Here is a 17,652-nt window from a genome sequence, read left to right on the forward strand (position 1 = left end):
AAACGGTAAATAGCAGCAGACAGTGGAGACTATAAATGAATGTAGTATGGTACTCTTTATTTACTGCAAATTTTCATTAATTACTTTGATTTATTCTTGATTTTCTTTCAAGTGTCAACCTTTAGTTATGAATATTTTACATATGAAAATATAAAATGAGATACAAAGAAATGGAAATAATCTGATTAACATCGCTTTTAACATTTTAGAAGTAACCATAGTTCTTATATCATACTTTAAGGAAATGTCCAAGTTGATGGACTTAAATATTACATATCAGCACAAGCAATGACATTATCTCATCGCCAAAGGGTTTTAAAACCCTTTACTGCAATTCTGTAAAAATTGAATACTACAATACTTAAACACAGTATGCAGTTATATTGATGTGACTCTTTCCGCGTTGTCATCACGTAACGCGTATTGCATAATTTTTATTATTTACAATATTTTTCGATATGAAAAGGCAAATTTGGAAAAGGATTGAATTTTTTTGTGACAGTACGACAATTACTTCAAAATAGAGAATGATTTTGTTCTGAATTTTATATCAAATTTTAGGCTGTCACTTGCCACATCAAAATGTACATAACTCTTTCAATTGCCATACTTAAGGAATTATGTTACATCAATAATGTTCACTTTTATTTCACATTTGTTCGGCATACTCATCATTTCAATATTATATCTTAAAGTATGACCACTGTTTATGTTTGAATAGTTAACCCACATTTATGATCTATAAATATAAAAGAGTCAACACAATAAAATCACAAAAGCACAACTGGCAGACTTACCATTTTGATTTCCTAAAAATGGATTAGAAAAATCTTGCAAGTCAATATAGGTAAATTGAAAAAGGAATTTTTTTAGTATTATATAATGTTAATTCTAAAGCAATATTAAGTAATAATGTATGATATACCTTCTTTTATCAAAATATATAAACAATATACAAATAAATATTATAAAATGTGCATACACTACAAAATTTGACAATACAAAAAAAAATTACATAGGTCAATCCCAAGTATTACAAAAATGGGAAAAATGAAGGTACAATTTTATAATTGTCAGTTCTGTATATTCTTGATGGTAACAAATAAACAAGTCTTTAAACAGTCCAAAGAGATTTCCTGTTTTAATCAACACATTACAAGGAACAACATGTACAGTCAATGACTTGCTTAGAAACTGTGTGGCACATACACATTTAAAATAACATTATATATAAGAATAGAGAACACAAGTAATATTACTGAATCAGACAAAATATTTAGTTACCTTTTATTTATATAGCCTTTTTACAAATTGTGTATTGACCAAATTAATTAATTTTGTCCTGTATAAAAAAAATCTTTTTAGGATATCAAGTATTTTTTTAAAAGGCCTCGAAAGCACATTGTTCAACATGGAAGTTATTATCTAAAGAAACAACTTAAAGTTTTGTTTTATTTTTCTCACCCTTATGAAACAATCAGACATTTGTCGTAATTTCCAAGTATTACAAATTTATAATGTACATTTTTTTGTTTATGTATTAAATGACAAATTAAATTTTATTTCAAAAATTACCTGAATTAATGTCTGCCAAATATAAATTCTCATACAATAACAAAAACTGTGACTTGATAATAACTATTAGTAGTAATATTGTGGTTCTGTATTTAGCAATAAACTCAAATATTTCAGAACATACAATAACTATATATATACTGATGTTCCCCTTGGTATTTCCAATTTTGAATTTAAATACTTCAGTGATATTACAGGAATTTTTATTTTAGCAGAAAAAGTACAACTTACACATAGATCTGGTGCATTTAGTTATATGATTGGTATGCATAAAGAGTAGTAAAATTAATTTGTTTAAAAAGGATTATTAACATTTGGCATGCGGGTATAATTGGCCGACGCCATAAACACGCAGAGGGCGCTTATTCATGATGTGTGTCAATGTTTAGTTATTCAGAAAAATTGCGGTAAATTAAAAACTACTTTGTTTTTATGAAAAAAACATAAATATATTCTGTATAATTAATTAATAAAAAAAGTTGTATGGCAACAGATTACAAAACATGTAAAATATGTTGCCCTCTTGCCAATTGTTAATATTTACAATGGGCCATATTAAATGCCAAGCATATTTAAGGTCTGATCTGATATATTTGAAGATGTTCAGAGCTCTTAAGCCTTTTCACTCCAAGACTGTTATGTAGCACTGATAAAATTTAATTGAATTATAGTATCTTGCGATTCTAGAATGTTTCATTCATTCGTGATTCAAAAATTTTAGTAACAAAAATCTTTCCTGTTTTAAAATTTTCCTCAAAAAGAAGTATTACACCATGTCGAGTATCACTCGACAGTGGAGCTTGTGGAACAAAATCAGTGTCGAGTGACACTCAACATTGGAGTGGAAAGGGTTAATAAACAATAATAACTCTGTTATACAATATCTATTTTATTTAAGTTTAATACATTAACTATTTTCTCAAATCTTCACTTGATATGCCATATTTCTTTTTCAATGTATCCAATTCTTCTTGTTTCTTTTCAATATCCATACCCTTGAATGCTTTGTTTGATCTATAATATAATACTACTAAATATCTATTACAGACATTAAAACCAGATAAATGATCACAAGCATTCTTTGCATCAAAAATATCTTCATAAACAACAAAAGCAGTCCCTCTTGTTTCAGGAGTATTGCCACTAAAAATAAACAAGATGAAAGTTTAATAACGTTAATATTTAGCAAAACATTTTATTCTCCTCACATACTTTTTGAACTTACACTCGGATTTGTCTAATTGCTCCATATTTACCAAAAATGTCATACATTTCTTCAGCTGAAATTTTGTATGGTAAGTTTCTTATGTAAAGTATTCTATTAACTTCAGGTGGAAGCCGCACCTGAAAGTAAAAGTAGCATAAATAGGATCAGTTTCAAGAATTTGAACTATAGGGAATTCAATTTAGCGTCTGGAATTCTAAGGAAAAATGATCTATCCATCGCGTCATCGACTAGAAAAAACACAACACAACTTAGTTTAATTTTCATTATTCCACTGCGAATATGATATAAAACGAGGGTTAAGTAAAACAAAACCTAAATAGCAGAGTAAGCTTCAGTAACGTGTTACAAAAACGTAACTTTAACAGGTAACGTGAGGATTTTAAGAAACTTACATTAGCTCGTCTCTGTAAAGCTAGAGCCATTTTAAGGCAAAAATGTGCAATAAAAATACTTTATTTGATTAAAGCGTGATTATAACATTCAAACAAACTTTGTATTCATTAGTCTATGTCATTGTCACTACTGACATTTTTTCAAACCATAGATAAACGAAGACAATATTTGTAAACTTTAAGCCATCGCCGAATGTTGCTCATTTGCGATATAATATATAACAAACACTGGTTAAATTTTTTGTTGAAACCATTAACATAATTATCTACAAATAGTTAACGAACCAAAAGCACACAGTTTAATGGCCTTGAGTACAATAATACACAGTTTACTAACATTGTTTAAGAAATATTTTAAATTATGTCATAATTAAAAATATTTAAAGTCATGTGTTAAAGAGTTTGTCATTTAGTACATACTAAGTTTGATATAAATAAAAATAATTATTCTTTTAGTATTACATAAATATTTTTACATGTTGCTTTTAAAATCCAAACAAAATTAAATAAATAGACAACTAGGTATTAAGATAAATTTTTGTTTAGTTTGCGGACATTCTTTACAGTTGCAAGTAAAACCTAATTAGTATTATACTTACTTTATTAATCTTTCAACATTTGTTATAGTACTTTTTGGATTTTTAATTTCTGCGAACATTTTTTAATAAATGACATTAAGTTCCGTATTTATTACAGCTAATTACTTTAGATAGTGAATAATAATCAACTTGTTAACGGAATGTTAAGGATAAAGATTCACTGTGCGGGGATTGGGTTCATCGCATTGTTAGGAGAGATGGCCGGGCATGGAGGTCTAGACTGACAATATGCGTACCGGTTTCAGGGAGGCCTTCTTGCAATGCAGCTAACATTTACCTTCGCATGCGTCACCTACATTTTTAGTTTTCCATCTATCCAAATTTGATTTCATCCTCCTAATGCTGCTTTAGAAGATTGTTGTAAAAATTAGATGTTGTATAACAACAAAATCTTTATTATTCTTGCTTTTACACCTTATACAAATTCATTATGAATTTATTTCTAGCTATTTCATAGGCAATTAGTTCAGCCTAGATTACAACTTTTCATAAGTTATGTAAATGGTTAGTAAAAAATGAAAATAATAATGCCACTTTGTTCATTGAAGTTAATCTATTTAATGTAATATGAAACTTTAAATAAAGAATTATTGATCAATGATAATTCATTACATCTTCGTTAAGTGAAAAACGACGTCCTCGACGCCAATGGAGCAAAACAGTTGAAGCTGCCAGTAACAACACTAGTATTACTGCTACCGCACTCATTGCAAGTAGTCCGCCGCGTAAACGACTTTCATCTGTATGAAACGTTATTATGATTATTTACGAAATTAGCAAACATTAACCAAAATTATTATTATAGAAACAAGACATAGATTAAAAACATTATCCTTAACAGTTTCCACAGATTATATAAACACAAACACTGATGCCATGAAATTAACATACTTGATTTGATTTGTAATGATTATATACATATAGTAAGAGGGTATTTATCGACAATTCAATTAAATTGAATACTTCTTAAGACAAAAAAGTTACAACAAAAGATAATAGACAAGTATAGAATTTCAAAAGCCTACCTTTATTTAAAGTAATATGTTCTGAATGGACTTTAGTATTTAGTACGTTGGAAAGACTTGGAAGATATTTAAGCCAAAATGCTACATCTTTGGAGGTAGATAAAGAATTATGATTTGCATATACATCATCACCAATTTCTTGAACATATGCATCTCTTATTTTATACCGTTGCCAAACATTGCTATCGTCTGGATATCTGAAACATTTAAATGTTTGAATATGTTTTCACATCTCTTAGATGTTCAAGTCAAAGTTCTAACAGTGACTGACATAAAATAACTTGCAAAACCTGATAAAGGTATGTATGTATATATGCTTCCATAAGCACATGTTTTCTGATGAACCACACTTAAAAATTGATGTAAATGAAACGTCATAAAAAAGGATTCTTCGACTTTAGTGTTTATAGCCAGAAAGACAGCTTACCATACGGATATTAGTACCAAAAATAATTTAAATCGTGATTTTGATTTAACTTATATCAGTTTATTAGAAATGATCTGGTTTGGTTACATTAAAAAAATATACCTGACTCACGTAAGCAATAAACTTGTACGCTGTTAAAACTGTTATCGGACTTTTGTAGAAATAAATTTATTCCAAATCTTATTTGGTGATGAAAAATTAAAGTTTTACTGTCTGATTATCTGATAATTTTCTAGACATAAATATTTTCAAGATTGGCGTACATGTTATTTTGTGAATGAATTATCAAATATAAGAGATACCCAAATTTAACAAAGTTGGCAATACATTTGCGAAAAAGGACTGTATTGCGTTTTTCTGTCTCTGTAGCGGGTCTTCGAGCTATCTGAAGCATTAAAGCATCTCCTAGGAGGGCTATTAAATCAGCTCCGTGTACAGCGCCTGTAAACATTAAAGAATTATTTTGTATCCGTAATTGCATTTTGTAAAAATTTTTAATACTATTAGAGATATTGTTAAAATTAATCAAGGTGAAAGTATGTACTTTTTATTTGTGCCTTGAGCATATAGCTACCACACTTGAACCCACCAATATTATGGCTAAATTGTTAATTCGCGAGTCCAGATCGACACCATACTTTAAAGGGAGATTAAACAATAGTCTAGTTTTTTTAATCTTTTTACCTACTGCCCAAGAGGCACTTGATGGTTCCGCGAGTGCGAGGGGGCAAAGCGAAGGGGCGCTAAGCCTAAAACCTCCTTACCTGGATTCCTTGGTTGCTTCGGCTCGGGCCGCTACATACTACAATTTCACCGAATTGGGCGACCGACGGATGCCCTGTCAACGGACTTCGAGTAAAACCTAAAGTTGAACAGGACACGGCGTTGAAAAACATCGCGACAACGAGTTACACACATATACGTAATCATAGGAAGCCTTCATGATACTCGTATTATTATTCGGCAGGATTATGAATAGCTATGTAACTTTGTCAATGAAAACATTCCGTAACATAAAGCGTTCCGTACAGAACAGTCATGCCGCTCCTTCGTTTAATAGTCTTTCATTTCGATTAGGATAGAAAATCTCTCAACTCCTATAGTTTTTTACTCTTAAAAGCATCAAACTATTGTGTATAGCTGTATTATAATGAAAATATTGACACTGATATAAAATATTTTTCAAGGTGTACCAGTAAAATTGTAATGATGTCCAAGCAAGTCAATTTCAGAGGGCTGTGTAAAGTGATAAACGTAAAGTCGTGTGACTCGTCGTGCTAGCCTCGCTGCCAGGAGGGCGCTTCCCGCTCCCCACTTTGCTGAAGTTTCCATGCGTGCTAAAGATTCTATAGCATCCAGAGTTCTTTCACTTTCTTTCCTAGTAGATGCCCAAAACTCCCATCGAATCGCTTGTGTCAACTTAAAAAAAAAACATGTCATCTTGTTAATACTACTATTAAGTAGATACTAGTTATTACTATTTATGTAACTAGTAAATTATATGTTTCGCTAAAATTAATGAAACGTATGTTTCTGTGCTCGCACAATGAACAAACATTTTATATTACCACAGATAATGTTTCTTGGTTGTGCAGCGAAAGCCTGCGCAATAATTCTGGTATAACTTTCATACTCGCATATTCAACGACATTGCCGGGTATTTCGTTCATTAAGTTATTGTAATGTTTATCTGCAAAGTAAAATAAAAAAATAACCAGTTACCGAATTTAATTTATGAATATGAAATTATAATGCATGCCCGAACCGTTGTAGTCAATCGCTTCAAGGTTTGTAGTGCCCATGAGCAAGTCAAGGTGAATATCAGATGTCTTTGATGATGTCAGTACTTCCGATACCGACTTCGGTAAATATTGCTCCGATTCGGGTAAGAAGTTATCAGGTACAGGCTGCAAATGATCTAGCCAACTGTTATTCTGAAAAAAAAAGGATAGAACATTACAGTTACATATAAATTTCAGAAATTAATGAATAAAACGATAAGATTGTTTTATAATATGTTAATATCGTTATAGAACCAACGTGATTTTAGGAAAAAATCGTGGTATAAATTCACATTTTTGAAAAATCATGTCTGACGTTGCAAAAAATTTTGTGTCTCTAGTGAATAGGTTGGATCTCTATTGTGACTAAAGACAGAAATATAAACCAATGCAATAGAGAATAACAGAAAGAAACAGATACCTATTTGTAGAAACCTTAATAACTCATATCGCAGCGTGGACACAAAAATATTATTTTAAACAAGGCGGGAAATACACTGGGCGGGGTATTCCCCGTATATATAATATAAGGAATACTCTTATTTTTATTTGTACAAATCACGTATTATTATCAGATTTAAAAAATATCAAAATGAAAAATAACGATATTATACACATTGTTGTAAATTGAGTTCTCATTACGAACAAATTCTTGGATTACCCATACTAATCGACATTTGTTATTACCAGGCAAATGCACGTGGATTATAAAGTTTACAGGGTAAGAAGAAGTCAACGTAGTGTTGCTTGAACTACATAGTTTTACGGTCTACGGTACAATGGTTTCGAAAGACAAAAACAGATGATTGTAAACACGCTATAAATCTTTTCACGGTTGTACAAGTCCAAAACAGGCTTAAAAATAATCACTACAAAATGTGTATTTTGCTAATTAGATTTTATGACTGATACAAGTTAATAGGTGAATTGTTTTTTTCTTTCATAAGATGGAAGAAAATTTGGATAATTATTATACAGAAGAGCAGTCATCAAAAATTTAGAATGCAAGCCATCCTGTGAATTATCAATAATAATGTTAGGCTATTTCCGAATAAAGTTCCTTTTAAGAGTTGGGCGTGTTAGAGAACGAGTCTAACTTCGATATAAAAAATGTTAAAATAAAGCTGAGTGGTCGTTATCTTAAATTCCAATTTTTAAATCGTAACGTCACCCATGGTGCTTATTTAGTCAAGACGTATTTTAAAAATCTCAAATTTTAGCGACAGGGTGTCTTTTAGTTTGAGTAAACATCTATTTTGTATTTCGAAAAAATGGTAAGTCTGTTCATAACAAAAACTTAGTTTAGCCATATTATATAAAAAAAAACATTACCAGTGAGGTTGCGATTATATCAGAAATGGGTAGAGCCCGCATGCAGCTCAAAATATGTCGGTCTGTCTTATTAGAGCATCCCAAAGTGTCAGCTATTGCTCGAGATATTCTTTCGACTTCAGATGCGTTGGTATTTAGATCTTTATCAACAGCATTCCAAATATTTCTCGGAGACATCACTATTGCTCTGTGGAATAAACCTGTGAACCAAATAATTGCAAGACAAAAATAAAGTAGCAGTGTGGCGTGAATATTTTATGTTATGTGAAGGATCTACGATGTTGTCGTTTGCATTGCCCATTGCTACAGCTACACCAGGGCGATTTTAAAAGCACTGAAAGCGCTTAGTCTAGATATCTTTACGATGACCACGCTCTAGTTCTCATCACGCTCTCTTGATCTTATTCCCCGTCAGAATTTAGGCTCGAATCCTTACAAATTCAAAATCAAAATATCTTTGCTTAAATAGGCGAGTGCCAAATTAATATAATGTTTGATGTATACATTATAATATCAACTTTAATGAGTCAAGAAGCAAGGCTCCACAAATTTAGATCAACTCCTAAATACTATTACATCACTTTCAAACAAATCAAAAAATTAATAAACCATATACTCACCTACAGAGCGAGGTGATACTATATGATGTAAAACACAATCTGCGCCGGCGGAATGTCCAACGAGTGTAATTGCATTTGGGTTACCACCAAAGGCGGCAATATTTTCACGGATCCATAGCAGCGCCAGGTATTGATCTAAAATTGCAAGGTTACCACGAGCCTCTACCGAGTTTAAAGTAAAAAATGATAGTAAATGTAAGCGATAGTTCACTGTTATAACCACAATATCCTCAGACGCTAGCTCTTGACAAGGCAACGTGACACCACCTTTCAACCATGTTTCGCTATGAAGCAAAACCATCACTGGATGCAAATTGCCATCTACTCGCTACCTGAAAATATTGTTTGTTGTAAAACTGTTTACCTAACATAAAGTTTAAAAATCATGCGGGTATCTTGTGTCTTTTTAAACCTAAAGGAATTTTAAGGAGGGTTTATTCTAATAATAATTGATAATAAACATTTAAAAATACAATCTAACCATCGGAGCAAAAACATTAAGAAATAGACAATCTTCATTATAGTTTTCGCTGTCCATGTCTTCTTGCGGACATTTGGGAGGCACTCGATGGGCAAAAAATGTACGTCTCCAACCGGAATGTCGTTCCGGCGCCTAAAAAAGAAACTTTAAAATTTGTATCGGATATGCTTATAATAAATGAATTTATATTCAAATAAAAAGTACTTACAGAAAATCTATAATTTTCGGTAGGAGCATTTGCATAAGGAATTCCGTAAAAAATTTCAACAGGTGTAAGAGAATTATCCGTGTAAACTTTAATCTGTAAATATAATGGAATATGTAGCTTAGGTACCTAAAATGATATTATATTATTAATATAAATAACCTCACCCCAACTATGCGTCCTTGTGGTAAATTTGCAGTAGGATCTTGTCCCAGCACATATGTTAGCAGTAATAGAAGGAACCAAAATATATATAAACTCATATTTAAATATTCCAATAAAGAAAAGTAAACAGTATCAAAATAGTTGAAAAGTATAAGAGACTATATTCACGAAATGCGTTTCGCTGCTGCAAAAATAAAACTGATGTCCATCCAATGTTTTACATTTTATACAAAAGCGGCTTCACAATGTAACTCTCTAGCCCATGACGAGGGCAATATAATGGTTTGTTATTATTGTTCTAAATTCATTGGCAATGACTGGTACAAAGGTGAAAACGCATTAATGAACACCGCTTTAGAATTGATTCCGCCATGTACGAGGGAATAATACAAGGCCTGTTGGGAGAATACAACAGAACAGAATAGAACAGAGGCCTCGTATTATTGTCGGATTTCAGTTTATTAAATGTAAATATTTTTTAAATATTATAAAACCAAAAGAGTATTTACCATTTTTTTAAATTATTTAAAACTTTTTCAACAACCACAAAAAAGAGCGAAATATTCCTTTCATTTCATTTTGTCTCATTTCTAATGTAAAGTTTAACACAATTATATAAGAACGTTTTTAGTTACTTATCAGAACAAATAGTTGTAAGCTAAACATAATGTTGCTTCCGTTAACAAATTAAGTTTGCAAAGTTAATTATTTTAGATTTAGAATCGATTTGAAATCTAGCTGGCCGTATGATATCATAATCAACTGTGTGACACCATTTCGTTTTCAAACTTCTAGTTCGTGAAAGGATTTCGTGCTAGCCATCGTCGATACTTTGTTAAAACACACAAACAAAATACTTTTTTCTAACTTAACCCTTGGGAATTGTATTGTTTATAATAAGATTTGGGACTTTATAAGGAAAAAATAATAATCTTACACAGTTGAATTAAAAACCTACGCAAGTAATTGTAACAAATTGAGAATATCATAGAAGTCCCGCCTAATATCAACGTTTTATCAAAGTACCCTGCCCAAAAAACCAGATCCTGCGCCGATTTTGCCAACCAGGTTACCTGCAAAAACGCGGTTCCGCCATTAAGAGTTATAACAATGGTTTTGTAATAACCAGAAGGTACTCGTAATTACCAATTAAATTGAGGCTCGCTTCTTTTCTGGTACATGCGAGTCGTAACGCTAACTTATATTGACAGTTCTAGCAGTTCTCTCTCAAGCATTCAGCCTAATTACTCCATTAAGCGACAAAAAACTTTTGTAGCTATCCAGTACAGTAATCTAAATTTTCGGCCCAGTTTCCTCCTGCTCTCAAGTTATCCGACATATTTCTTCTCTAACGAGTCATAGTAAGCACATAACTAAAAATTTATACGAAAAATTCTAATTGTAAGCTTGGACTATGCTAATGGAGCACAGCACAATGTCATGACCAATACAAACAAGCAAGGATGTTTTCGCTCTTTTTAAATATTTTAGTTAAAATGAGCGTTACTTAGCAACAATGCGTTGGTTAGCCATGTTAAAATATTTCACGTCATTTGACCAAATGCCGCACGATACATTTATTCAATCTTCAATTGAGTTCATTAGTTGACCTGAGCCTTCGTTGAGATTCTAACAAGACATTAATTATTAATTGTAAATTCTCGTCATTCATGTACTTACATAGTAGTACCTCAATCTTTTCACGTGATCTCTTCAGACAAGATTCTTCACTAAACAATGTTAATGATAATGAGATAATCATTTTATCAAATATTTATTTCACCAGCTAAATAATATTTCTAACAATTTCCAAAAAAACAAAATACAATCAAAATCGACATTAAAAAAAATTAAACAAACGTAATTCTCAAAGTCAAACTTTTACAGTAGTGTAAGCTAAATCCAACTTCTTCAATAAAATTTTGTAGTAATAGTTGATGGGCTGATTGTTTGCAAAGCCAATGGTCGCAAGCATAAGTCCATAACCGAGAAGTATAGACATTAATTTATGTCTAGTCAGCCATTGTCTTAAACCACCTTCTAAAAATAGTAAACCATTAGTTTTATGTTTAAAAATTTCAAATTTTAAGATCGCATTTAATTTTTCAGTAAATTAAATGTACTACACTGAATTGTGTTGCGACATCACCGAGCCGATTTTAAGGCTACTTGTGGGTCGAAGTTTTCCCGCGAGTTTAAGTTAGAACCGAGGTCATTTTTATCAGAAGTTCTTCATGTTGCCAACTTGTCATTGTCAGAAAGGACATCTAATAACGCTTACTCGATAATGTCTAAGAAATGCAGGATATCTGTTATTTAGTATATGCCTTAATTTCTAGCAACCGATTTGCTGCTTTCATTTAGCTTTAGGGTTTTATTGCAATACAAATTATCATAAATATAATTAATTACTAATAAGAAAGGTTCATTTTTGTCAAATTCTATTTTTGATGTTAGTTTCTGTCTTTTTTATATGTGTAATTGTGTGTGTGTCATTGTATTGTGTAACAAATGTTTATCTTACACGTTGTAGCGTTTAAGACTATTAGATACTAAAATAAAGTAGCCTAGGTTACTACTTATTACATCAGCTACTTGCCAGTACAAGTCCTGTCAAAATCGGTCCAGCTATTCCAGAGATTAGCCGGAACAAACAGACAATTGAAAAAAAAAATTGGAATATTAACCGTGTATGTATTCATATATAATAAAAGCGGTTATTGTAATATTACAAACAAAAACGCCAATTTCATTTATTATTATGAAAGATTGCAGGGCAAAAGTGTTGTGCATGTGAATATTGTTTTGAACGTATGTACATATAAACTTGTTTCCTGATTTCTATATAATTATTAAATAAACAGTTATAGAAAAAAACATCGCTGTCTAAATTTCATAGTAATAACTGGAAATTTGAAGATTTTTAAACATTTTTTTTATTTCTATAGATTATTTACCATTTCTGCTAAGATTGGACGTGCTAAATCTTATGGAAGTTGGTTGCTTTGCATACACCAGCAGATATCGCACTCTGAGAAAGTCACTATTCGTTACTAAATAATGAGTCATTCTCGTATCGGAAGTATTTTCCGAAGAAATCTTGTTATTGTCATCTTGGGAGAGACCGTCACCTATAACAAAACACAACGGAATAAGCACTGCGAATTTGAACCTTCAATTTTAATTTTTGAACCGAATAGCACGAAATGAACACGTTTTATTTAAACAATATATTATTTAACTACATGAGATATTTAAAAGTAATAACACGCTAAAATTTTATTTTTTTTTAAATTCAATGTGAATGAATACTACGATGAAATTTTCGGCAATAACTATTATTTCCGAAAAGAATGTAAAGAAATATAAAAAATTACATAACAAACATACCCTCATCCGTAATAGGTTTTTTATAATTAATTCCTTCAGGAGTGTCAATGACTTCGCACATGGCTATGCAAGATAAATGACCACCAATGCTACTGGCACCCCATCCGTATCCACAATGACTATATGGAAGACTGATACTTAAGTCAGGAGAGAGATAAAAACCACTACCTAAAGATGTATTCTGTAACAAATTCAAATTATATTATCATCATAATCTGATAGTTGAAAAAAATAGATATTAAAACTAATAAAAAACCTTCGACATCTGTTGATGAAAGCCAAAATGTAGTAAGTTATAAGTATTTTCCAGACGACTTCCATGATAAGCGTAAAAAGTTTTATAATTTTTCGATAATTCTTTCCATTTCATCTCAGAATGCGATGTTTTTGAGCTGCACACTTGAAATATATATTGCGGTTGTGGTGCAGATGGAGAGTTTGCATTTGCAAGAATTGAATTATGCTGAAATATTAAAAACAATAACGAGTTTTATTAAACTATCAGTCTGTTTATGTGGTTTTTTTGAGAAACGTTTATATTTCTTCTCACTGTCTTAAATTTAAACTGGTATAGAACTCTTCTGAAAATTATGAAGTATCGGAATGACAGGTAACCAAAATAACAAGCAAGCAAGCAAGGAATCCTTAAAAAATAGATTTGCTTTCATTGTGAAATTTACGTAAAAACGAGTCACTGCGAATCAACTGTAGTTCGTCCGTGCTACAACGACCTTTCACCCCGGACGCCATCTCAGCCTACCGCGTACTTCTACTTCGCAGTGTCGAGGTGGACGCGGCCTTGATCCAGCTTTTGACAAGGCACGGGGTGTTCTCCGAGTACCTTCACCGGTTTAAGCTCAAAGAGGACCACTCGTGCTTTTGTGAACCGGGCGTGGACCAAACCGAGGTCCACCTTGTACTCTACCGGAGGAATCCGGAGGTCGGTTAGGCAAAAAGGTTGACGAAGAAACAATGGCTTTACTTATAAAACATGAAGGTACGAGAGCTACATTCATGAAGCTGTGTAGAAAAATTGTAAAAGATATAAACTTGAGAAAAATTGTAAAACCAAATTGAAAAAATTTATTGTAAACAAAATAATAACTGTAATACAAAATTTTGTAAAATAAAAAAAATGTAACACTAAGGAATTAGGTGACGGAAGAAAGGAATCAGAAAAGAGGAAAATGGAATGAAAGGATTTAAGATAAACGGTTGAAGAGTGCGGAAATAAAAAAGATGTGAAAAATTATTAAAGGTAAAGAATTCTCCCTATCCCTGCACAAGATAGGGGAACGAGAGGCCCTTAATAACGGCGACCATAATTATAAAAAAAGATCTTTCACGCTGATTACTGTGAATGTCGTCTTGCATATTTATTATATTTGAAATAAACTCTTGTTGAGTCAGAAACAGAAATGAGGAGACCCGCAAAAGTACTAAGGTCACCGACGTAGCTCAAAGAATTGCTCATCTCAAGTGACACTGTGCGAGATACATCGCTGCAATTAAGGGCTATACAAATAAAAAAAAAATAATTTAACATTTTTGTTAGCATGATTTGATCAAATTATACAAACAGCAATTATATTTAATAACGCCGTATTCCTCCGCATTTATATTAGCGAGTTGTATATGTTACCGTACACAAAAGAAAAACAAGTATATGCAGGAATTAGAATAGAACTTTCAGTGTGAGAGTTTTACTTTAAATGAATACATACCAGCTCTGTAGGTACGGTCTTAAGGGTTGGTTCTTTTAGTCTGACTAGTACGTAAAATAATAAATCTATAATATCACTTATGTTTGTTAAATTATCTAAATCGTCTAATTGTTGTAAAAACAAATCAAGTGCAGGTACATCAGTCAATACATTTAACTGTAAAAATAAATGTTAATTTATTACTATATTCCAAATTATCAGTTAATAACTAATAAATGAAGTACTTAAAACTTTTTTTTATTATTTACCAATTCGTCCATATCCTTTACACCGTCTTTCATGAAAGCCGGTGGAAATGGTCTCAGACAACTTTCGTATCTGAAACTAAATGCAGCGGCAACGAATAAACTCCATTTTAAATCTGCCGCTTTGAAATCCTTTTCTAAAACCAATCTGTACATATTTAAAAGAGAATAATTAACACCATCTACGAGACTACTATTAACATACACGTTTCAAGTATCCATTCGTATGAATTATATCTGTATTAAACCTTAAGTGGACAGCTTTCTTTTCTAATGTGTCCAATTTAGCTTGATTTGTGTCGGACATCGCCTCGGACGCAGTTGTTAAATTACAATTGGTCGTAGTATCCGATAATGCTTCCGGCTCACCGTTCATTTTTGATTTTTTGATTTACATAATTTTGAATAAACAAAAATGTATGTGACAATTATTGAGGATGCTATCGAGATTGTCAAAATTTAAAAAGAAAAAAAAAACAAAAGAACCAGAAAAAAAAATTATAAGAAAAAGTATTGTAACGGATGATTATTATGTAAACTAAAACTTCCAGTAATTTAATGACTATTTATAATAAATATTTAAAGTAATAGTTGTCACCTACGCTGGTGGTGGTATGTTTTTATATTACAAGGTGTATCAACTTAATGTTTTATATGCATACCTAATTATTTTTTATAAATTCATTTCTCAATTGTTGCGATATGGAACATGACGTGAGTACATGCGATACGTGTAGCGACACATAATGCGAACACGACGTTGTGTTAAATTATACTATATAGAGTGATTGGTATAAAAGCTTAAGAGGTGAATGTATAGTTCACTTGTCAGCAAAAAGCTTTAAAGCTTTTACATCTATTCTGTATACTGATTACTTTGAAATATGTTATATTAAATTAATTTTTGTATTGATATGCGCTTGGCCAGTTACTTGTGGCAGTAATGAGCCTGCAAGGACGGATAACAATAATTAATTTTGATTTGTACGTATAAACCTTGATACGATATAATATGAAAACGATTTGATAACAATGTTATTTATAATATCTGAAACTATGGATTTGTGGATAACTGTCATCGGATTTAAATTGTGGTGTTTTAAGTTGTACCCAAAACCGTTGTCAACAGTTTTTATATGTTCAATATTTTTGTATCACCATCTGTCCTTTCTCCTTCCTTTCGTTTGTCCGTTTCGGTTCCCGTTCCTAAATTAACTAAATGTTGCCGCTATATCTTTATTACACTATCTTCACTTTTGTTCACTAATGAGAAGCACTGGCACGGCTTTAAAATTGTTGATGTGATTTTAGTTTAATGATACCAAAAAATCTTCGGATTCACCTAACATTAATATTTTTACTATATAAAAAACAAACAAAAAAACGGGAAAATGTTTATAATTATAGCAATAAACTAAAGTTAAAATGCAACTTAGATAAGGATAAATCCGCCTCGATGAACTTTTTGAACGAAACGCTAGTTTTATTATCAGTTATCACAAATATTACGATTACTTAAAATGATAATTATAAATTTATTATTAAATAAAGTCGATAGAACAGTTTCCGTTTTCCGACTACAAAAAAGTAAAGCTATGATAATAAAATAAATAAAAATTCTAGTTTTACAGATACCGATTTAACACAACAATTATGTTTTTAATGCATCTAGTAATTAGAAAAAATTATAAAATGAATAAAGACAGATAAACGTGGTTCATTTAGTGGAGTTCATTTAAGTGTACATGTAAACACACAACAATGTCAGAAAACTATAATGTTTTAATTTGAATAATATACTCTTTTGGAGTACCATTTGTAGTTAGTTATAAGTCAATTGTAGAAAAAAACTTCTTTCTGCCCTGTCTGCGTGCGCAGATTTTGGTGTTACCCTTTACTTGAAGATTCAAGTAGAGCGAACAGGAATTTTTGGAGGCTTAAATTAATTAGTGTTGATTTGATAAAGTTAAAAATACAGCATATTTATTGGCTTACAGCCATTACTTTTACGCTTACGATGTTGTACTTCCTGTGTCATTACTGTGTCAATAAAATCATATAGTTTAAGTAGCAGAGTCAGTTGATTATCAAAAATATAAATATAGATTTGCAAGACAGATTCCATAAATTCGTTGGGAGACTCCCTGAAATTAAAAAATAAGCCAAAGCCCATATGAACTATTTTAAACGAGAAAATAATGCACTAGAAATGGTAATTCAGATCAAAATAGAATTAAACAAATAAATTTAAAAAATAATTAAAATATTTCACATAAAATTATTTGAAGTACTTTAAAGTTTATTTTTACATTAATAACTTACGATCAATTTTAATAACTAAAATATGTAATTATTTGAAAATAAAACGCATACAAATTTATAAGAATCAGTTTAAAAATAGCTATACAGAAAAATGGAAATTTCCTTTTTAGTTGGCAATGTCAAGTCACCTTTATTGAAAAA

The 17,652-nt window shown here is 31.1% G+C and overlaps 3 protein-coding genes across 3 annotated transcripts; all 3 read right to left on the reverse strand.

Annotated features, from left to right (window-relative positions):
• Positions 1-988: 988 nt before the first annotated feature.
• Positions 989-3,334, reverse strand: Sf3b6 (splicing factor 3b subunit 6). Its single transcript, XM_068770630.1, has 3 exons — positions 3,196-3,334; positions 2,801-2,919; positions 989-2,718 (listed from the first exon to the last, which is right to left on the reverse strand). The coding sequence occupies exons 1-3, from the start codon at positions 3,223-3,225 to the stop codon at positions 2,487-2,489; spliced, it is 381 nt and encodes a 126-aa protein (XP_068626731.1). The 5' UTR covers positions 3,226-3,334; the 3' UTR covers positions 989-2,486.
• Positions 3,335-4,388: 1,054 nt separating this feature from the next.
• On the reverse strand, positions 4,389-9,490 carry LOC137926808 (carboxylesterase 1C-like). The gene is made up of 9 exons (XM_068770515.1): positions 9,461-9,490; positions 8,980-9,311; positions 8,360-8,559; positions 7,012-7,180; positions 6,815-6,936; positions 6,440-6,665; positions 5,549-5,687; positions 4,820-5,016; positions 4,389-4,534 (listed from the first exon to the last, which is right to left on the reverse strand). Exons 2-9 carry the CDS (start codon positions 9,278-9,280, stop codon positions 4,389-4,391), a joined length of 1,500 nt encoding a protein of 499 aa, XP_068626616.1. The 5' UTR covers positions 9,281-9,311; positions 9,461-9,490.
• Positions 9,491-11,703: 2,213 nt separating this feature from the next.
• On the reverse strand, positions 11,704-15,565 carry Parp16 (Poly(ADP-ribose) polymerase 16). Its single transcript, XM_068770834.1, has 7 exons — positions 15,438-15,565; positions 15,193-15,337; positions 14,945-15,100; positions 13,477-13,683; positions 13,221-13,401; positions 12,788-12,961; positions 11,704-11,870 (listed from the first exon to the last, which is right to left on the reverse strand). The coding sequence occupies exons 1-7, from the start codon at positions 15,563-15,565 to the stop codon at positions 11,704-11,706; spliced, it is 1,158 nt and encodes a 385-aa protein (XP_068626935.1).
• Positions 15,566-17,652: the final 2,087 nt, after the last annotated feature.

This window comes from Battus philenor, unplaced genomic scaffold, assembly GCF_028537555.1.
Source record: "Battus philenor isolate CCGP_79_NKW_IND1 unplaced genomic scaffold, ilBatPhil1.0.hap1 SCAF_3, whole genome shotgun sequence".
NCBI classification, from domain to species: Eukaryota; Metazoa; Arthropoda; class Insecta; order Lepidoptera; family Papilionidae; genus Battus; species Battus philenor.